Genomic DNA, 23109 nt, shown 5'->3' on the forward strand with positions numbered 1-23109 from the left:
ATACAATTTAGGCACCCTATCTAAGGATCACACTGGAAACGGAACTGGAAAGAGAACACCAAAACAAAAGAAAAAATGAAGCTTTACCCTCTCGGGCGGCATATGCCTGAACTGAACCGATCTAGCCCATATATGGGATTCCCCCCGCGGGAAAAAACTATTAGCATATATATGGCTGGCTGATAAGGAATGGCCAAAACACACCCCTTTTCGATGGCCCTTGAAGTTTGAGAAATTGAATGATGTCAGAAGTCTGAAATTTGGACCAATTGAGCTGATACGTGTGTCAGTAAAAGCGCAATAATAGTCGGCACAGTATACAGAACATTTTTAGTTATGAGAAAGGTTACAGTTTCCTGAGCCACCGGTCATCACATTCATAAAGCCATAAAATTTAAAAAAAAATTGTAAGCTTAAACCGTAGCAAAGTGGTCTTAGGTTAACGAACAACACTTCAAAAGAAAGCTGACAAAACATTAGTCTAATGTATTAATAAGCGAGAAATTTTTTAAAAAATAAGAGTAAGTTGTCATTTCAACATACATTCGAACCCCGCTTAACAGACGTCACCCGCTTAATACGGACATCTCGTTAATACGTACAGTTCTCTTTGTCCCCGGGAAAAGAAAGCCCTGCAGCAAATTTTCTCTAAATTCAACCCGCTTAATACCCGTTACTGCGAACAACGCACACTTGTTTCTTACCTAATAAACAGATTCTCATAGAAAGTCAACCTTGCTAATGCAGAAGGTAACCGCCCGGTTAGCTCAGTTGGGAGAGCGCCGGTCTGCTGAGCGGGAGGCCGTAGGTTCAAACCTCGGCCGGACCACCACTCAGGGTCTTTAAATAACTGAGGAGAAAGTGCTGCCTTTGTAATAACATCTGCAAATGGTTAGACTTTCTAGTCTTCTCGGATAAGGACGATAAACCGTAGGCCCCGTCTCACAAGCCCTTGCACATGTAATAAATCTGTGGGACGTTAAAGAACCTACACACTCTTCGTAAAGAGTTTAGGGCACGTAGTGCCCGGTGTAGTGGTCTATCTCACTTTCACACTCATGTATGGGGGCATCATCACTCATTCCTTCAGTACTTGTAAACTGCACCTTAAGCAGTCTGGCAAAGTCCCCCAACCAGTGTTGTAAATTATCCCTGAAAAGCCCTGTGGGGAGTGGATAATAAGATATTTACGATTTACGATTACGATTACGGTAAAAAACTTTACTTGACAGCATGTCGATGTTCCCAGGGCTACAGTACCCCGCCGGATGGGATGATTTCACATGGGGCAAGGGATTTGCAGACGTCACATGATTTCGATCAGATCGCAGAGAACTGTTTCGACTGCGTCAGTATAGATGAGCGATTTTTGAGTGTTTCCGTGGATTTAGTACTTCGAATGACGGCTTTGTGAAGGTTAGAGATTTTATATTTGAGGATGACAAAGCTTCCATTCAAGTTTATACCTTTTAGGGGTTCTTTTATTACAGAAAATTGCTCTGTTTACTACCGGTCTGTAGGTGACGTCATGGCAGCCTTGTTGGTGGTCAAAAACAAAAGTATTTCTTTCCTCTGGGAACTAAACTCAATTTTCATGTACACTCTTTGAAAAAAAAAAGAAAATGCCGAATTAACCACCAACATGGTCGCCATGTCACGTGGCATGCGAACCAAGAATAAACCAAATCGTACCCATGCTGCTTAGCAGTCATCCTTTCCACCCCATGCCACTCCTCCCGGCACACCTCTCGGGCGAGCGCAAACAATACGATCAAAATGGCGGACAATATCAGTGTCGTGGATGCTCTTTCTAGCGACATCAAAAGGCCACTAGATCTCGAGAAATGCAGCAGAGGATGGGAAACACAAAGAGAGCATTGTTACTGGGTTCCTACGGCAGATATTATCGGCGAAGTACCGAAAGATCTTCGTGGAACTTTGTTTCGAAATGGCCCTGGGGTACATGAAGTGTACGGTACCCGTTTGAAACATCGTGAGTACAAAACTTTCATATTTTGACGTTAAAAACTTGCTTTGTTGTCTTGAAAAGGAAACTGAAATGGGCGTGCTGCTCATAATTGGTTCTCTTTACTTGAAAGTCGTTGAGTAAGCAAAGCTAGAGGTTCAAAGGTCAAAATGAAATCTACACAGGTTAAAGGGCTATGTCGCGCCAGTCGCTTCCTCTATTGAAAAGCTTAAATCTGTCTTCTCATCAATTGAAGTTTAAAACTAATGGCCCAGTTTTGTGATTTAAGACAATGTAAAGGCGCGAAACATTTCTGTCGTCTGTGGCTGTACGGTTGGCAAGGATGGACGTGTCACGTGGATTGAAACTTGAAAAAGTTGGGCTAATCATTCAACTTTTTAGAATGGTCAAGAATTTGTGGGACTGCGAGACTCGGGTTTTATAATTCGAGACTTAGACTGAGATGCAAAATTACCTAAAAACAAGACTTTGAGAATCATAAACACTTCAGAGATTTCGAGATCGGGCCAGTTACAGTGTTCCCTGATGAAATTTTGGTTGAAGGTCTTCTACATAACTCTACAGGAGTTTGTCTATGATAAAGGAACTAACATTAGTAATAATTTCAGTATGGAATTGGCATAAAACAGCAATATCCTTGGAAATAGTCCCTTTACCTCAAATCGCAGTCCTCAAATTTCAATGTTCTCCCTAAATTTTTGCTCAGCAGGCACAGTAAGAACCATTTATGGCCACTGAGGCAAAAAATATTCACCAGAGACGCACTTTCCTTGGCGTGAGGGACATGGCCTTGCCCTTGCTGGGAAATTTAGGAGCTAATTAGTTCTCTGAAGCATCATACACTCATTTTAAGACCTATTTTATTCAAATCGTCCGTAGTTATTTTAAGACAATAATTTAAAACATTTGATTCTAATAATCTTACTCTGTCTTCAGTGTTTTCTTTCCAAAACGCGTGGCACATAATAAGAAAAGCTGTGACTACTTTAGTACTTTTCCATATGATTTATATTTATTCATTTTCCTTGTGGGAATCGGATTAGATCACAACTTCCTTATTTTAAAATCTACTTTTTTCTACTTTAGTAAACCTTCAAGTGGCTGTAGGCGATAAGAAGTGTTGCTTTGGTGTTAAATTTTACCTGTTACTGATTGATAAGGAGAATACTGAATTTCAGTTGGAATTTCTGAAAAAATGATTCAACCATTTAACCTTTCATCCATAATTTTTGGGATTGTAACCGTAATCTACACAAAATTTGTTTCTCATTATTTTCTATTAAAGCAATTGATGGAGATGGGATGCTATGTGCCGTGACATTTGAAGATGGCAGAGTGCACTTTAAGTCCAAGTTTGTGAACAGTCAACATAGACAGGAAGAAGCTGCCAAGCAGGAGTTCCTTTATCATGGACAAATGGGAACAAAACCTTCATCAACATCAACCTTTAGATACCTCATGAACACATTAAAGAATACACCAATGAAATTCCGCAATCCCTCAAACACCAATTCCTTTTACTGGGGTGGCAAGGTATGACACTTAATGTTAGTAGTAATTGACTATTCTGCGAGTCTCAAACAGCTTTTTTACTTCCTTGGCTCGTTGTAGGCGTTGACGTGGGCCAGGTTTATCTTAGAAGAGTTTTTTCTGGATTCATAAAAATTAATAATGTTTCGTCTGGACTTTTTACATTTAGAATATTTAATTTTGAGATATGAGAATGTTCATTCAGATGCCAAGTATTCATATGTTCTTGATAGGTACTCCTCAAACTCATTTTAATCATGATAATTTAGGTAGAGAAGACAAAAAATCACTACCATGATGGTGGTTTGGATATTGGATCTTACTGCACTTTTCAAAAATTTTACCAATGGTTACAAGTTTCACTTCCATCAATCCTAAATGAAAAAAAGGTAAACAAAATTGATCAAAATCTACCAAGGACAGCCTACAGATGTGAACTTTTAACCTAGCTGAAGAGAAAGTGTGTTTCTCAAGAGGTTCATTAGGGTGATTGATGGTTTGTTAAATTTTTGACTTTAGAGTTTGCACACTTTTATCTAGGGGTAAAGGGGACCAGGGGAGAAGCTCTCCTGGTGGAGACAAGATTGGGGGGTACCAGGGGGTAGCCACCCTAGACAGTAGCAGTCCCAAACAGTCTCCAGGGGGTGAGGCACATATCCCCTGGTCAACCAGGAGGGGGGCTCTCCTGGGTGGATTACAGATCAGGTGGGAGAATTACTATAAAAGTTTTTGAACTTTAATGTTGAATATCTTCAAGAATTATTCTTCCTTTGAAAAGCTATATCAAACTCCCCACTCAGAGTTTTACCCAATATCCAGACACCTTGAAGGTGGTCTTTAAACGCTTGGTTGAGCCTTATTTTTTCATTCAACCAGCCTCTCAGTGTCTGGATATTGGATGTTTTGTGTTTGATGTATTACTTAACTTATGAATTATTTAGTGTAATTTCCTTTGAAGAAAAGCAGATGCCCATCCAGTTTAGTTTGGGGTTGGATGGTCTGGAGCAAAGGGTTGTTTATGTTAACCCCACCCTGAGCCCTCACTCTCCTCCAAAATTTTTAATTTCCTCCCTGGTGGGGGATGAATATTTTCAGGAAGCACTCAATCTTTAGATTGAGTCTTTTTTTACTTAACAAGATCATAACATGCATTGTTGAGATCCTGAGATCCAGTTATTTTCCTTTACTAGGTCTTGACATGTTATGAGACAGGGGTACCATACTGTCTGGACCCATTCACTCTAGAGACACTTGGACCAGAGAATTTGAACAGTAACTTAAAATTTGGATGTTTGGCCGCACATTTCAGAATCGATTCTGAGAAAAAGGTGAGTAACCTTTTTTAGTTACGTATTTTGAGCTTGAACTTTTGGTAAGGTATAGATGGGTGTTAACTTGTTCATAGTGCCTCTGTGGTGACTGGTTTTTGTTTCAGTGGTGTGTCAGGCACAGGAAAAATAACGGATTCCCATTTTTGGATATTTTAGGGTATTTAAAGAATACCCATAAAAATCCCAAATTTGGCAAAGTGAGACAAGTCCCAACCAGGGAATTCCCAACTAAATTCCCTGATTGGGACTTGTCTCACTCTTCCAAATTTGGGATTTTTGTGGGTATTCTTTAAATACCCTAAAATATCCAAAAATGGGAATCTGTTATTTTTTCCTGTGCTAGGGTTTAGACATGTGGAAGAATTTTTTTTCAGAAGCTCAGAGTTTCTTAAGTTAAGGGCCTGGGCATAGTGGGGGTAACTGTCAGAAATGGGCTGTTTATACAAAATGAATGAGAATGAGATTGGACAATTTAAAATGGCTGGATCCCAAAGGATCTCCTTTAAAGTGAATTAGTTCAAAGAAAGCACCCCAGTGGCAGGTGCCAATTTTGGTATAAAGATATCTGCAAAAGGGACATGAGGGCCTTGGGCATTTTGACATCAATAAATGGGAAACATTGAGAGAGCTATTTGCCGAACAGGCTGAGACAAAGAGACAAGCGAGGGTGAAGGCCAGAAACCAGGGAGATAGACCAGCAACTGACCACATCTGCTTACTGTGCAGAAGTGACTGTCAGTCCCAAATTGGTCTAATTCCAGGCACACAAGGCTCTGTTCGAGAACCACCAATCAGAGCATGACACCATAGTCTTTTGTTCAAAGGATGCCAAAATCGATTTACAGATATATAGGGTATAAAATTGAGACAGGTTTGGTCTAAAACAGGGTATCAATTGTCAGAAATTTATAAGTGGCATAAGAGGAGTTGATTTTCTGGTTGACTATAATTGTTAATCTGGGATAGGGTAGGAATTTTTTGTGCCTAATCTCAGCCGTTTTTTGGTGTTGTGGATAGGTGCCAATCCCCTTGAATGACAGAGTACAAAAAGTTAAGAAGACACTGACAATACCCTTACCACAACACAAAAGCCAACCAACAATGATTTTTGTAACAACCCCTTCCCCACCTAGCTACAGTGTAGTAGTATAAAATAGTATTTTAGCTAAACATGGTCTGTTATAGATAAAGGGATCCAGAATCCCAACCACGTACAACCACACAATCATTAATTTTTAAAGAATATCCTAACTGGTTAGTTAGATAACCTACATCACTGTATACCAACTGAGTAAAGAAGTAAAGGAATATTGTACAAGTAATGATGAGTGAATATAATTTTCTTTAGTGATTTATAACTTATTGATGGCCTTTTTGTTGCTGTTTCTTTAGCGGCTTGTCTGCATAAGCCTGCGTCCAGGGTTTAGAGATAAGAAACCCAGTCTAGCGATTTATGAATTTGACCCATCATGGCGGCTCTGCCAGAAACAGGTCCACTACATTGAAGGTCTGAATTATGGACATGACTTTATTCTTTTACCTGACTACTACATATTTCATATGACACCATTTGTTAAAGGATCATGGTGGATAACAACAAAAATCATAATGGGATGGAGCTCACCTGGAGAAGAGATGAGATATTACCCTGATCTACCGTCACGTTTTGTCATCATACCACGACATGCAAGTGAAGGAAATACTGGCATTATATTTGTGAACACTGATCCATGTCACGTAAGTTTTTCGCTTAACCGCAGGATACCCTGCGACTTCAAAGTAACCCCTAAAAATTGGTGGATATGTTACAGAGTCAAGTTTGATTTCAGGTTAATTTCCTTTTAATTAAAACTAGGGTGATTCTCAATTTCCACGTCTCCTAGCCCAAGAACAAACAGAAAGCGACTAAGCCGGGATTGCGAAAATTACTTGTTTCCCAAAGTGACTAAGATGGTCACAGAATAGACTATAATGAGGTAGGGGTTCTGAGAGGCCAGCGGCACATACCCGGCAAAAATTAACCCAAGTAGCCCCCCCCCCCCCCCCCCAACCCCGGGGACATGAAATAACCAAATCTGGCCATACAGTGCTAAATTAGGTGAAAAAAATCGGCAACAGACGAACAGACGTATTTCAGCAGACTCGTACCCAGTCGCTATTTATGTGTTTTGGGGGTGAGAGAAGTTTGGGGGTTAGATTGAGGCGCGCGCGGGGTCTCATGGGAAGGGACGAATGTAAAGTAGCCCTGGGTACGAGTCCGGTATTTCAGCCTGTTTGTAACCTGAGATCAGGCCCAATTTGAGCGGTTCTCATACATTCTCTCTAACGGCTACCGCCGCCGGAATGTAATTTTCAAAGCGAAACGAAAATAGAGCTTGATCTCAGGTTAGCCTTTTTGATTAACCCGTTCTTCCCTAAATCGCCGGTGCATTCTACGGTTTGTGACGTCATCAGTTTTAGCGATCAAGGACAACATTAATTATCATCCTACTTGTGCAAGGGGAAGAGTTCTTTCAAACCACACCAGAATGAGCATGATTTATTCTAGGAGGTGGGCGAAAAAGCCAAAAGAAAAAGACCTCATATAACGTTGACCAAAAAATCCTCATGCATGAAAATCTTGTTCCTCCTCCCGCCTACACTTTCGTCAAGATCTAATCCCAAGATTCTAAAACGGCATTTTCTACCAAAACGAAGCCTAGTAGATGCTCTGCAAAAGAAAAAAAGGAAGGCAGGAAGACCGAAAGAAGAGGGAGGGGGAAAGTGAAATCTCGAAATTCTGCTTTCCGCCCATTCCCGAACTTCGGACCTTTTTCTTACTTTCAGATTTTCCACTTTGGCACAGCCCAGCAGGTTGGTGACCAGGTAGACTTTACTGCGGTTTGCTTGGGCACAAAGTTTGACATGACCTTCGATAGTAAGATCTGGCTTTCCAATACCTCAGTCTCGCCAGGACTCGTTTACAATTACACCATTGACCTGGCCAATGAACAGTGTACTCGAACTCAAGTTGATCGTGCCAGTGTGGAATTCCCCACTACCCACCCGTACCGAAATGGAATGACAGGCACGCGATTTAATTACCTAATGGCGTGTGACAGACCTGGATTTAATCTTCCTTACAGGGATGTCGTGAAGGTAAGTCAGCCACTTTAGAAACGAGAACGAAACTGGGCCAAGTTAACGTTCGCAAAGACTTCTGGGATGGTTACTGGAGACACGCCAGTCTGCTATAGATCGTTTTCACTGTCACGCAACAAAAAAACTGAATAAATTGGAAACCGTCCAGTGGAAGAAGCCGAGAAAATGAAATGTTACAGAAGACTAATATATAAACAATTTGTCCAAGTCTCGGGTCTCTGTGGCCTACAGTTTCTAAGTTATTTGCCGAAACGTTTCACGCACCTTTGTAGAGCTTTGTATGGAGACGCAATGTTCGTGTACCGTTTTGGTCCACCAATATGGCCGCCGGTAATCAACAAAAACATCTGGAGTTCACTTTTTCTTTAAAAGCTCTTTCTTTTCACTCAAGAACTAGCATACGTGCGCATAAACATATCCTCTAATACCTGAAATGGTTATACAGTTGAAAATCAAGAGGAGAGACTTTTTTCAACGAGGCAGCATTCCTATTTTGGTGTCACGCACTGTGAAAACTCGGAAGGTCAAATTGCTGTATTGTCGAAATGAAACATGCTACGGGAATGAAAACTTGTACAAAGATTTATTTTTCGTTATCTTCAACCTAGTGTAAATAAGAATTCGTAAACCTCGCTATTTTGACTTTACAATTTAATGACGTCACTGTGAAAACCATCTGTTGGCCAATTATTTTACTCTGTCCCCAGTAACAGTCCCAGAAGTCTTTGCGAAAGTTAACTCGGCCCAGTTTCCTTCTCGTTTCGATCGTTACTGGGGATGCGCCAGTCTGCTATTGGCCAATTTTTTTACTCTGCCGTCCCCAGTAACAGTCCCAGACGTCTTTGCAAAAGTTAACACGGCCCAGTTTCCTTCTCGTCCCTAAAGATGCGATTAGTTTTTTTTTTCAAGATTAAAAATCCAGGGTTTTAGTAGCGAAATTGTCCGGCCTCGAAGTATGGAGTCCGTTAATGAGAGGTTTCCCCGAAATTCTCCAGACTGATCTGAATGCAATTAGTTGAGAGAATTTGATAGATGAAAGTATTTTCCCTTTGGTGATCATTTTGTTAAATGTAAATAAGTCAATGTGATATTTTCCGTTTTTTCATGATTTTTATGAACAAATCCAAGGCTGTGATCTTAGAAAACTTGAAGGGAGCCCAGTGCTCTGGACGTTGGAAATCAAGGGTTCCCAGCGTATGTTTTCTAAGTAAAAACTAAGATTTTCTTATTGTCTGGTAGAGCAAAAATTAGGCGCTAGGGGCCCCTTGGTGCTGCTGTTAGAGAACAGCTTTGAAATCGATCGAGCAAGCGGAAACGAAAGAGCTATAGACTTAATATTTGGGCCTGGCAGCTGGCTTCGTGTGCGATAATTTTTTTTCTTGTAGAATGTCTTTAATGTATCAGTTCACGTTTGTAGAGTAACCACACTGCCTACCTCGAAAAGCTTTAGCTAAATGTAGGGAGTGTGTATGTTTAATGTATTTCATTGGCTTTTAATAAAGTTGTTGTTGTTGTAGTCTGTTGGCGAAGCTGTATTAGTAACTTCGCTCTTCCAGGTAAATAAACTTTTCTTTCATTTTTGTAGTTGAATGCGAAAAGTGGACAGCGTGACGTATGGTATTCACACGGTTGTCTTGGCGAACCTGTCTTCGTCCCTCGGCTCGGTTACGATTCATGGCGAGAAGGAGACGAAGATGACGGGTACGTTATCGTGCAAGTCTATGTCCCCGAAAAGCATGTGACAGAGTTCTGTGTCCTGGACGCTAAGAATGTTGGGAAGGGGCCCTTGGCGAGGATCCAGTTGAAGCACCATGTACCTTATGGTTTCCATGGCACCTTTACTCCAGAGGTTTTCACTAATGGGCCAAGGTTGGCGTCAAAGTTGTAAAAACGAGTCTTCAAAGATTTTGCGGGGAGTAGCTGAGCGTTACGAGACAAAAAGGGATTATGCAGAAGGTTACGTAGACTCTGGCTCTGGGAGCCATACATGAAGCTCTGCGTGTGCGTTAGAGACTTAAGTCTGAAGCGTTAATATGATTCTTATGTTATATAAAGTCTGGTGAGACGCGTATGACGGGAAAGCAAAGCTACTTCGCATAACTTAATAAACCATGGGGCCTTGAGCCGGTCAGGTGGAACAAAGCAACTTAAGTGAGTTTTCTGCTCGCATTCCGTTCATTTCGTGTGGAATCACGGATAATTCGATCGAAGACTGATTGCCCCCCTGTTCGCTCCCAAAATTGGTCAATGTCAAAATTCTGCTAAATTTTCCAAGATTCATTCCGTAAAAGGCTGAAAACAGGAATAACATTATGTGACAGTAATGCAAAAGAGGTTTCATTTGAACGGTCACACTTTAGGATTCCATCCTCTGACTCAAAAGTTAGAACCACCTTATGTACAACATAATAAACAGTACCACAGGAAAGTACTGCTCAGTAGCGTTCATTTGAATGGTCACATTACAGGTTTACAGCCACAGACTCAAAAGGCAGAACCACCTTGTACAGCATAGTAAACAGCACCAAAATCGAAATGCTGTCCTCTCTTCTTTGGATGAAATCTAGTAGAAAAGCAGTAGAAAAAAAAAACTTCAGTTGCTTACTAACAAGTTTTATTTAAAAACCTGAGTCTGTTTATCATTTCTCCCTAACTGCATACACTGCATGACCAACTAAATTTATTAAATATAAGTTTACCCTTATCAGTAAAAAAAAAAAAAAAACGTAAGTAGAGCCCGCGTGACGTCGTGCGGATTTAGAGTGAACAGCTCAGTGCATGTTTAAAATGAAATGAACTAGGGGCACCCAACGTCAATTTTCGGAAAATATCTGTTTGGAAGACGATTGGAGATCTAGAATTTTCGGAACATTTATTGTAAAATTCCTTGCTTGCCTGCCTCTCCTAGGATTTTCGAACATCTAAACAATGGTATAATTGCCCATTTTTAACGGGTTTTTACCCTAAAAAGGTGACCTAGAATTTTCGGGAGCCTTTTTTCTGGCTGAAATTTTCGAAAAGGCAAGTTTTGATCCCTATAATTTTCGGATCACTAGACTTTCAGCTGGGGATTCCGAACAGATGAAAAATTTTTAGGGGATATATCTACCGTTTAAATACTAAATACGTTCAACAATGCTATGTTTGAGTGGTTTTGAACTATATTCTCGTTGGGTGCCCCTGATGAACTCTCCGACTCAATCGTTAGCCTGTTATCTTAGAATGAATAAATCGACGTTTGGCCTTAGCCTTAAATAACAAAACTGGACCATTAATTTTGTTATTCAGTTGAGGAGAAGCCACGTTTTAGGTTTTTAAAAGATAGCAAACAGCGAGCAATAGCCCTTGTAATGTAGGCTTCAGTGCTAGAAACCATGAATGCCAGCGTAAAACCGGAAAGTAGTTCGACTACAATGAATAATAAATTGATGAAGTCTTGTTAGCATATCTGGAGCTTTTACAATTGCCCCGCACTAAAGTTTACTCCTTTATTTAATAGAAATTTTACCTTCGCGGCTTTATCAGGTGTCAGTGAAATTGATTTTGCGCGTGTACACCGCTTTGATCTTAAAATATTTCGTGGATCTTATAGGATAGAGGGAAAATACAATCAAGCATAGTCCGCTCCAATTAAGTCAGCATCGACGGACCTATACCGTTCTGAAAAGAAGACGAAAGAAAAAGAATCGGCTTGATAAAAGGTAACGTCAAGTAATTGACAATCGTGGTTTTATATGCATTCAAACTACCTTCTGATGAAAGCAAAGTGCATTAACAAACACCCACTCGTCCACGTCTCGTCATCGATTTCAGATTTGTCGATTTTCCTCCGTTTCTTCATTAACCTGCGAAACAAGCACGGTTTCGTTGGAGCGCGGCTTAGGAAATTTTGAACTCTTCTTTTCTCCTTTCTTGACCTTCCCGTTTCTCTTGCAACTTCGCCGCAAACGACATCAACTTTCCTTTCTCTAACGTACGGAAACCGGAACTAGGCATGCTTTTTCTTCACACACTCCTTGTCTATCAAATTGTTTCAAAGTTTAATCGGGACGAAAGGCTGGCAAAAACTTTGCTCTTTATTTGAAGGGAGACAAAGTTGTGTCACCTTTGACTAAATTAAAGCAAATACTGGCTTTACCATCCGACACAATAAAGTAAAGATACACATATAAATGATGATAAAGAAATTTTAGAAACCAAGTAAACGTTGGGTTAGGTACATGTACCATGAAAAAGTGCATTGTTTCCACAGTTTCGGGCTTAGCCCTTCATAAATGGATGTCGAAGGATCATGGTAACTAAATGTGTCCACTACCTCGACCTAAGACCTGCAAAGACGAGCGTCAAAGGCGAGATTTCGTGCAAATTAGTAGAGTTTTTTTTAGACTCTGGGAATAAAAAAGCTTGGCCGTTGTAGCCTCCCCCAAACTGTTATGTGAACACTTCCTCTAACCGACTTTCAAGAGAATCATAACGGCTGTTGAACTACAAGATATTCAGCTGGTTAACTTGCCACAAGGTTTACACCCTTTGATTTATGTGAATGATTACGCAGAAAATAAAATTGACGAGATGTTTCTTTGAAATGGCCTTCTTAAGTGCTGTGAAAAGTTTTTTAACTACCCTGTCCCACCCTCATTCGTTGTCAATATTGAATGAATCGAGCAACGATAAAAACTGAACTATCCTCACTGTGAAATTACCCATTAAAATACCAGTATTACAATACGTCTTTAACAGCTGAAAGCGCACGAAACATGTCTGTTATCGAATATGCATATAGTCTTCATGTATGAGGCTTCACGGACCCATCCCTTAGGTGTTATATTTGCAAAATCACTTAATTAATTAAAGCATAAGAGACATTTATTGCACGATAAAACTGTGGACTCATACAATTATCTGTAGAGGACTTAATTAAAAGCTCTTCAATAGCTTTCCCATGAAGACTTAAGCACTACCCAAACGCGAGGAAACAGTTGAAATACGAACGGACAAAATTCCTTCTCGAGATACGCGCGACGCCGTATCGTGTACGATAGCGGTAGGAAACGCACTGTTAGATGTGCAATGTTTGACCGTGCCGCCTGCATTGTCAAAATGACCATAAAGTGGGTCTTTTTCCGTGCATTTTCAATAAAATAGAGGTCTCCAAACTTTAGTTTCCGCCTTCAGGGATGAGCAGTTTATTGTGCGCATAATTATTACCAATGCGGTCCTTTTGTTTCGTCAAGAACTTACCGAGAAGTAAAACTCCGCTATCTCAGTTCTTTTAATGTAGGTTAATGACTCATTCAAGCTGAGAGATAAGGAATTGCTTCCACCGTCATATCCTTTCTAGGATTAAATGTAAGATTTTTACTTTTCCACAAAACACCATGCTGGTCTCTGCCGAGATCCTGTTAAAATTGCAGTCTTGAACTTTGTCACTTTGCCGCGTATGAAATTAAAAAGACCACCTATTGACAAAAAGAGGGAACAAATTGCCGCATAAAAACGACCTTAAATGTCAAAAGTTTTAGAAATTGCTGCTTTTCAATGTCAGAAGCCGGTGAAGAAGATATAAAGCAAGATTTTGATAGATATCGTCCGTCCTTGATGGTCACTTATTAGCGGCGTCGAAGTGACGGCCGGTTGTAACTTTCGATGGTTTTCCGTCATAATTGTTTTACCACTTTTGCACGCCATGCAGAGGAAATAATTACTGTCATAGTTTTATTACATGTTCAAATAAAGTGATCAAATTTGCTTACCATAAATGGAAAACTCGAGTGTTGCTAAATTGCTTCATAATAAAAAGTTCTGAGTAAATTAGTTTCTATCAATTTGATCAATCTTGCGCACTTAAAGCTAGTTTTCGTGCTGCATTACAATGGGTTCTTGAACTTGAATGGCTTACTTAAGTTGTCAATTGAAAACACAAGATGAAACTGTTAGTAAGATTAGAAAATAGAGTTTGGTTTGTCCTTAACGGAGATTTACGAGAAGTAATTCAAACTATTATTGCGGACAATAACTTCTAAATTAATTTCCCATGCGTAGGCAATCGAAAAATAAAATGACTAACAAAGGACAAAGATTGCATACTTTATTACGTCCTGACTTCCTACTATTTAATTGCTCTTCCATTGTTTTTGTGATATGTGATTGGTTCTTTGAAAACCAAAAAATCAATAAAGTTCCTCTGGCGTCTTTACAAAACAGTCAAAAGTTGGGAAACAGTCCATTTACACAGTTGAGCTTAGCTGGTGAGAGCAACTGAAAATTATAAACTATTCCAGGAAAGACGTTAGAGACCCGTTTACAGAAATGCAAGTAAGTTGAACTATCTAATGGAGTGATCTCTTGTTATTCATTGCTTTTTTTCTTCTTTTTAATTACATCGGCATAAGAGGTTTACAAAATGCAGTAAGAAGGGAAATAATTATTTTATATGTAATTTTCTAATTTTTCTATTTTATATCTAAATCCTTTTTTGAATGTCAAGTTTTCGTGAAAGTTTTTCTACAGAACCTAAACCTTTTATTATTTGCGACGCCGGATTGTAAGTGGAACGTTGACGTCAATTCGTCTTTTGTAGCCAAGGAAAGCGTATTTTTTAAGTGAAAACTGAAGAAAAAATGGCGTCATGTTTAGGGAGTGACTCACTTTCTCGACAACAGTTTTCAGTCAAGAGAACCACAATTTGAAAAATTATTAAATAATAACTGAGAAAGGGTACTCGCTGCATTGAAATTACCGAAGTAAACAAATTATGCAGTTTCAAATGAAGTTTATTTTTATATCATAATGACAATCTTAATCTTACTCGCTTTGTTACGGAGCGAGTATTTTACAAAAATTTCAGCATTGAACCTAAAACAATAATCAATCAATTTCTTTTAAATTAATCAAGTTCATTTTAAACGAAAATGCTTTGAAAAACTGATTTTGTATTAGTTACTAAATACTGTCTAAACTGGCGATTGAGTATCTTTCGAAACTGGAGTCGCCCTTTTGACCTTAATTTCAGTTATTCAATTATCTCTTACGAAAATTAAAATCTTTTTAAATGTAAAATCCTCGTCATATGCTTGAACAACAGTGAACAAAAGTTTGTCAGTTACATAGTAAAAGTTAGATTACGCGTAGGTTATCCTTTTCTGTTCTCGAAGCCAAGATTTTAACCTTTTATTCGTGGGAATATATCTTATTACTAAAACAGAAAATCAGTTGTTGTGCGGATGAAAAGTGACCGAAAAGGCGAAAGTTATCGAAAGATTTGAAGATTTTTTTTGCTGAGACAAATCATTGCTTCCAATGAAACGGACACAAGCAGCTGAAAAAATGGCCTATGCTTTATCCTCCGCAAAGTATGATGTATAAATCAAAAGATATAAATCACTGACGAATAATGGCCTTTGAAAAGAAGCTAAAATTCAAACGCCACTCTGGCTACAATTAAACAGCTGTCCATTTATCGTGTCTGAGTTGGGTTCTCGCTGAATTTTTATGATAATATTTCTGTCATATTGTAATATTTCTGTCAAAGACCTTGTGTCTTTTGACAAGCAATCACGGGAATGCTTGAGACTTAATTGACTTATTCTTATCTGTTTGTTTTCATATGAAACAGGATACACCGGTATATTAAATATGAAAATCAGCGATATGTTTTCCGGTTTTTCTCTCGAGGCAGATTTCTTTGGGTCAACGCACAGTGAGCGTGAAGCTGGTGAATACTCATGGTAAAGACATACCAAAACGGCCTTTAGAATGTGTTTGATTCACGGCAAAATTCATTTTTCTCCGGAATGTAAAATTAGTATAGCCTGCGTTTAATTTTTCGCCTGCATTGAGTCTGTTGAGTGGATAGCTTTAGCCGATTGCAGGCAGAAGGATTTGCTAAGTATTTATTGAGGCGCTCTTTTTAGCCGTTTTGTAAACATTTTGGTCTACTTAAACACATTAACGAATAATTTTGAAACTGCTCGAAAGATTTTTTTTTTTTTTTAAAATTAAGATTCCCGTGATTAACGGTCGTTTTATATGACCTATCATTGATCTCTTGTAAGGCAGTAAAATAAGGGCTACAATTCGCTAATTTTTTTTCGGAAATTTCCTGTTTACAAGTGAGAGCCACTCATTATTCAGCTAAAAGGGGTATTGTCTCCATAATTCATATTTTCGTGGCAATAGCTAACATTTCTGCATGCGCATATTTCAAATGCATTTTGCTTAAACTTCACGAACGTCGCGGCGGCTATTGGAAGAAAAAGCCCACGTAAACAATTTTGGTAGAACACTTGCCAGTGCTAAGAAATACGGCTGCAAGTAAAATAAGTAATCCTGTCATTTCGTTGCTATGGTAACTCCGATGTCATTTTCATCTTTATCTTGTACAGCTGTCGTGTTTTTTTTTCTAAATCTTTGTCAATGACGACGTAGTTTATGATAAATGTTTATGATCAAACTGTGGTGGTATCGACCCAAACCCCCTCGAGCCACCTTAAAATGAGGCTTTGTCATGAAAACAGCTGCAAACTTTCAGCGATTTGAAGACTTTCAAATCAGTGACGTTAAATAAATCATAGCTGAATTCTTGAAAAAAAGTAACTTGAAGAAAGCTCAAAAATGATTTCCCAAAAATGTGGATGACACCAGAAGTGTTTTATCATGCTAACAGACATTCAGGAACTCAATGATTCATGATACCTGGAAGAATTAATTTTTTCTTGAAGCTTCGCGGTTCGATTTCAATTCTGTCATAGGTTTTAGTTTGTTATTTTCATAAAAAGATTTTTAATCGCCTATTGATATATTTCTCACTAAGAGTAATCATGAAAGTTGTCTAAATGTCTTCATTTTGACGTTTCCATCAAATTAGTTGGCATTGTGAAAATGGAATATATTCGACGCAATCGACGTAAAAGGACTGTTTGATTAACTGTAATAAACTCTGCCATTTTACAAGCTTGAAATCAACAACATACACCTGAGTTCATGCAACTGTTTATCTTTTGATGAACAGGGACCGCGGAGGGGCCGGTACCCCAAAAGACCTCGCCTCTCTGTATACATGTATTTTCTTTTAATTTCTCTAAGTTGCTTCTCAGACTTTTGAGGGTTGTCTCTCGATCCCCAGTCTCAGACTTTGTTTTCACCCTCGCCTCAAGACTTTGTTTGACCTTTCCCGTGTTCTTGACCTAGGCAAAAAAATACGGGCTGTTTTGCAGTCTACTGAAACGCCATCACAATTCATACATTCCTGGAGCGAATGTCGAGGAGGTAGATATTCATACATTTATTTACCAGTCTCTCTCTTGATCTCGTAGCCTGCAAAAGCAGCCGTTTCTCCTCGCTCCTCGCCGCTTGGGACGTTGTATTGATCTCGTTGTTATTTATGATATTCCCAAGTTTTCGTTCGTACGCTTATCGGGTTTACGTTCGCGTGTACCTTACGGCATACTGTTAAAAAATTGTCAGCGGATTACCTATATATCATGTTATTATTGTTTTCCTTGTCAGTTTATTTATAACCTCTCATGTAAATTTGAATTCAAGTTTTACGAGCCGTTATAGTATTCCCTTTCAGTGTAGCTCTGGCCCTGAGGAAGGCTGATTTTGTTAGCCGAAATATTGACCTCAAATATATCAGCCCTTTGCCGTATTGCCAGCCTTGCATTCAGTTTTGTTTTAATTCCCACCTCAAGTGACGTCTGGCGTTAACATCAGAACCAGTCGGTTTTATTTACGCGTTGAGTGGACCTCTACATTCAAAGGCTTTAATATACCTGACCTAGTCGAAGGGTAATGAACCTGAGCGCGGACCCCAGTTTGAGGTTGCGCGACAGTCTGGAAAACTGCTATGTTTTGGGAAAATTAAATTTTGACCTTCTTTCCTGTGCATCCTTAAAATGGTTAGTGGTTGTTGGAAAGGAACACGACTTTTCGGGTCGTCCCAGTGGCAAATTTTCGGGAGCAAAAATGATTTCCTTCCTGAAAATGTTTTCCAGGTCAGATTGCTCCAAACGGTGTTTCATTTCTTCAAAGCCATCTTCGATACCAGTTTTAGGCTTTTGGGGTCGTTCTTCGGTGAATCGAAATGATTTGTGCAAATGGTAAACGGGATGTCAGGATGAAATTTACCAGAAGTCCTGACTTTTGTTACCATTTCCCAAAACCGCGAACCGACTACTTTGCCCACTTAAATGGTAAACAACTAGAAGATACCAAAGCGTTCCCCAAACAGTCCCATGATGCATTTCGACATTACAGCGACCTAGTTTCACGTGCAACCTCGAAATAAGGAGGAGAAGTCGTTACATCACGTTGCCATAGTAGCAAACTTTCCCGATCTCAACAAACCGTGGTCCTGCAACAGAGAGCTCCAGCAACAACAACAGCGACGGCTACGAAAACGTCAGTTAAAAAGTGTGTTCGTGCTGCTTCACACTTTATCGCGCTTATTCCATCTCGTTCAATTCGTCAAATGATGGCGAATTTTCAACGGAGTTGAATTCTAAAGGACTGTATTAAAGTTTAGGAAAAGAAAAAGAGGGTCGTTCTCTTGAGTTCACGTCCTTCACAAAACGTAAAATTAGTCAGTTTCACGTCGTGGTCATGCAACGACGGCAAATAAATGTACAAAAAGCGTGATGCACGTGCGAAGTTTTGGTTCTGCTTACCGTAAATCCTCTATTAAGCCCCCCGGGGGCTTATTTATTTCAAGCTCATTTGAGGGGGGGCTTAATAGAGACGGGGGGCTTATTTGAGAGGGGGGGCTTATTTAATTTAGAAAAGACGATGGTATCAGTTCTCCCTAAAGAACTAGAATACAAAGTCGAAAAGCTCAAGTACAAGAAGTTTTAGGTCATGCAGCTGAGAATCAGAATCAAATCCGATCTTCCAGTTGGTAAGTGAACCATCCCGGATCAGTCCACACGAAGTTTTATAGTCGTGGTTGATTAATACAGTCTATCATTTATTAGTGAAGAATAATTTGAGGGGGGGGGGGGGGGGGGCTTAATAGAGATGGGGGGCTTATTAACTTTCTTCCCCTGAAAAGGGGGGGGGGCTTTTTAGAGGGAGGGGGCTTATTTGAGAGGGAGGCTTAATAGAGGATTTACGGTATTAAACCTATTGCTTTTTGGCCGTTCTCGTTGCCGTCGCCGTCGTCGTTGCTTAAGCTCCCTGTTTAATTCAAATTGCCGACTCTGTCAGGAAGGATTATCGAGATCTAAAAATCTTGCTACCATGGTAACATGACCTGATACTTCTCCATTCTACAGCTAAAAACCGTTTTCTACATTACCCACACCACTGAACACTACGGTTGAGCAGATAGAAAGTGAAAACGCATTCTATTTAATTTACCCAAGGATATGGCTTCTAGTCAAGCATTAAACTTTTCAAATTGGATTACAACCAGATTAGACTATTAAACTATTTTATAACGTAAATAATGATATCCTCCCAGACTGCCTTTCAAAGAGTATCTTTAGAAAGCGAGAGAGTTCTTACTCATTAAAGGATGTAGCTTTTATCCCTAGATGTAACAGCAGATTCATGAGAGACTCATTGGCCTTTCGCGGGTCAGCTTGGATTGTAATCATGATCAGGATAAAATATATAATCTAAATTTTAAGGAAATCAAAAGATTACTCATTACTAAGGATTTTTCGTAATCACGAATAGTTTTAGAAATTTGAATAAATGAGAGATGAGTACTTTGTTTTTAGCTTTGTAATTTAGTATTTTACATGTATATATTTTAATTAATTTATTTTTAATAGTTGGTGGTATACACGACCCCACAAGCTTGTGTGTCAATAACATGACAACTGATGGGGTGAGTCGTCGAATCTCCCATCTGACGCTCTTACGAGCCGCTACATTTATAAACCATATTATCAAACTAAAATAGACCAGAAGTCAAAATATAACAAAACAAAGCTACCATACCTTTAACTAAACGTCTATTTGTCGGTCCTGGCCTGGCCGGTCAAAGTGGCATTTTGTCGAGTTTGGCACCACTCGTAGGTACTATCCACTAAAGAAGAATTTAAAGGCTGGCTACAAAAAAACGGACCATCTCCGTGCGCTAAAAAATTTGGATGAGCGAGCGACTACCGCACAGTTGCGATGGGTTTGAGGAGCCAGCGTGCAAGAAGCCGGAGAACACGTTACCTGCAGATTAGCCGATAACAATTTGAAGCGGATTTGTCGATTATTCTCAAATTTAAAGCACCTTCGTGTGGAGGCGCGTGGAGATGGTTCGTTTTTTTAGTAGCCAGCCTTTAATTCTTTTTTAGTGGATAGTACCTACGATTGCAAAACTCGACAAAATGCCACTTTAACCGACCAGGAAAGACAAGGAGACGTTCAGTTAAAGGTATGTTAGCTTTGTTTTGTTATATTTTGACTTCTGGACTATTTTAGTTCATGGGAGATTCGACGACTCATCCCATTTTGTCCATGTTATCGACACACACTACGTCTGGGCCGCCAGTGGTAAAAATAAAGGTTTATTTTATGTATGCATTACCTCCCCCCTAAGTAGACGGATTAAAGTAAATATTGTCAGCCATTTTGTTCATTTCAGGTGCAGTTTGTCCCAGTGCTACTCGCATTATTTCTCTTGGCTTCAATGATTAAGGTTAATACTGCCCAGACTACCTGCCACCACAATTGCCAAGGTGAATTATCCGCGTGCTTGACACAATGTGACGGGCCGGCATCATGTGAGGATTGTGTCAATAGTAAGGAACGTTGCCTGAGTGACTGTGGAAAAAAGAGAGAGTTTGGGTCAAACTGGAGAAGTGGCTTCCATATTGAACGCAAAAACGGCAAGAAACGAAGTTTCAGTTCCAGCAAATGAGGCAAATGGAATGCTAATGGAAGTTTATCATTTAAAGCATTATTTTAAAATGGCGCGGTAAACTATTAATTAAACCCTTTGGCTGCCAAGGTTGACCAAAGATAAAATTCAACAAAACTTCTAAATTTAATTTAATTAAAGTTCTGAGAAACAAATAGTACCATGTGAAGAAAGTAGTTCTAAAGAGGTTTCATTTGAATGATCACGACACAAGATTTTTTTCCACACACTTCAAGGAGAGAAGCACCTCACGAAACCACATCATTCACTCTGTCGACAGTGAAAGGGTTAAGAATTATCGATTTTATTGGACTGCGAGCAATCTCTTATTTTCTTCAAAGTTACTGGGGTAGCGCTAAAAGTCTTTTTTTTTTTTGTCACTAAGGCCTGGACGGATCTAAGAGAAAGGGCGGACAGCAAGCAGTCTACAGATTGTATAGATTTCTGTCGCTTATTACGTGTTAAATTTAGATATATAGACAAAAATGTTTCTTTGAAAATTGCTCTTGTCTATAAAACATAGTGTAAAGCAAATTGTGTTGACAAATAAATCATTCTTCAAACTATTACTACATCAGTGTACTACTTCTAGGTATAGGTCTGTGGTTATTTTTGGGTGCCGCTGGTGACGATTCCCACTACATACATAATTGGCCTGAACGAGGGAAATAAGAAAATCCTTAAGAAACTCCTTTAATTCTGTCTTGTCGAGCCTGTGCGCTAGTGACATAATGCATTGCTGCCCTTTTGCCCGCCTCTTTGCCAGTTCAACGGAGTTCAGTGGAAGTGACTGAGAAGTTTCATCCCTCCCACCTCCCCTGGTGGCGGTTGATGTCTCATACCCTCGTTATTCTGGATGCCCACTGTTCCGTTAGTCGCGGATTCCTCCCATAACTTAAATTTAACTTAAGTTCCTCCTGACGGGAAAATAGGTATGTAGTGCGAATATTATACTTAGGGCTCTTTCCATTTGTCAGAACTGACCGGCCTGGACATTTCCTTTGTAACGAGAATTGCACTTTTAATCGAAGCTTTCCAGCCAGATCAGTCAAATCCTAAATAGTATGCACGAAGGAAATTGTTTTTCATCAAAAACTCTTGGAAAAAGCCTATTTCATTTTCAAAATGACCGGTGCGGCCATGGTCCAGCCGGCCAGTTCTGACTTTTGGAAAGCGCTCTTAGTTACCATGACTTGGTCAATATAAGTAACTGTGGATGTTATTTGAGTAAGATTTTTCGTTTCCAATTGCTTCCCAATATCTTGACTTAAGTCTAGTCAGACTTTAAGAGAAGATTGTTGACTTTTTTTAAAATAACAAAATGATCCCTGCTAAGCTATAATAACAAACAGCATTTAAAAAAGGGACTTAAGTTTCCCTATCTGATACCTCTCTGTTTCCTTTCTGGACGGCATTGTGAGAGGTATATGGGCTACTGCAAACATGCGTAGCGACAGCGAGTCCTCAGAAAAACGTTTCGTCTGGTCAAAGTAAAGTTATTGTCTTAAAAATTTAATACATGTGTTTCCTAAGACGCGCAATTGCCAGAATTGGCCCCTTTCAGCTGGTGTCACGTGATCTACATATTTTTAAAGTCGGAACAATTAAATTGGACAGAGCTATTATGGAAACAGTCCCTACACAAAAAATAAAATAAGGTTAATAAACGAATAAATAAAAAATCGAAGCAAATAGAAAAGCGTATCCCGTACACACTCTTGATCATTTGGCAAGACTAAAACAACGATAAAACTCCGTCTTAGATGTCAGAGGTCTTAATACTTTCTCGACCTTGGTCTTCTCATTTCTGGCTGATATTTTAGTTATAGTCCATGATATAAAAAGGTTCGTTTTGCAAATTAATCAAAGTCTACTCAGCCTTTCGTTCTACTGCTTTTAAAATCGAAGGTGGCGGTTCTCTCACCAGAAAAATAAGTGACAGAACTTCAGATAAGTGACAGAACTTCAATTAATGTTGACGTCAGCTATGTGAAATGTGAGTCCCTATTCATTTCGATGCAAAAAGCAATACTGAATAATAAAGCTGAATTCATCAGTCACGGTCACTCAGACCCTCAGATAAGGAAGGACCAGGTCTCCAAAAAAACTTGTTTGGCCCAGTTTGGTCTTAAAATAGGGGGAAAATCGGATCCAGGGGAGGCCCGGCCCCTACCCTGGATCCGCCACTGGAGGCAATAGCTTCAAGCAAGAGAGAATGATCTAGATAATTCTCTCTTGCTTCAAGTTATTATGACCTAAGC

General features: G+C 39.4%; 1 protein-coding gene and 1 long non-coding RNA gene across 2 annotated transcripts; both read left to right on the forward strand.

The window, feature by feature from the left end:
* Window positions 1-1743: 1743 nt before the first annotated feature.
* On the forward strand, window positions 1744-10097 carry LOC140943718 (apocarotenoid-15,15'-oxygenase-like). Its single transcript, XM_073392829.1, has 6 exons — window positions 1744-1993; window positions 3273-3520; window positions 4708-4845; window positions 6241-6585; window positions 7675-7986; window positions 9575-10097. The coding sequence occupies exons 1-6, from the start codon at window positions 1777-1779 to the stop codon at window positions 9875-9877; spliced, it is 1563 nt and encodes a 520-aa protein (XP_073248930.1). The 5' UTR covers window positions 1744-1776; the 3' UTR covers window positions 9878-10097.
* A 4105-nt stretch (window positions 10098-14202) lies between these two features.
* LOC140943768 (uncharacterized) lies at window positions 14203-21417 on the forward strand. The gene is made up of 2 exons (XR_012166630.1): window positions 14203-14304; window positions 20573-21417. It is a non-coding gene; the product is annotated as an uncharacterized lncRNA (long non-coding RNA).
* The last annotated feature ends 1692 nt before the right edge of the window (window positions 21418-23109 follow it).

Source organism: Porites lutea, chromosome 7 (assembly GCF_958299795.1).
Source record: "Porites lutea chromosome 7, jaPorLute2.1, whole genome shotgun sequence".
Classification (NCBI taxonomy): Eukaryota; Metazoa; Cnidaria; class Anthozoa; order Scleractinia; family Poritidae; genus Porites; species Porites lutea.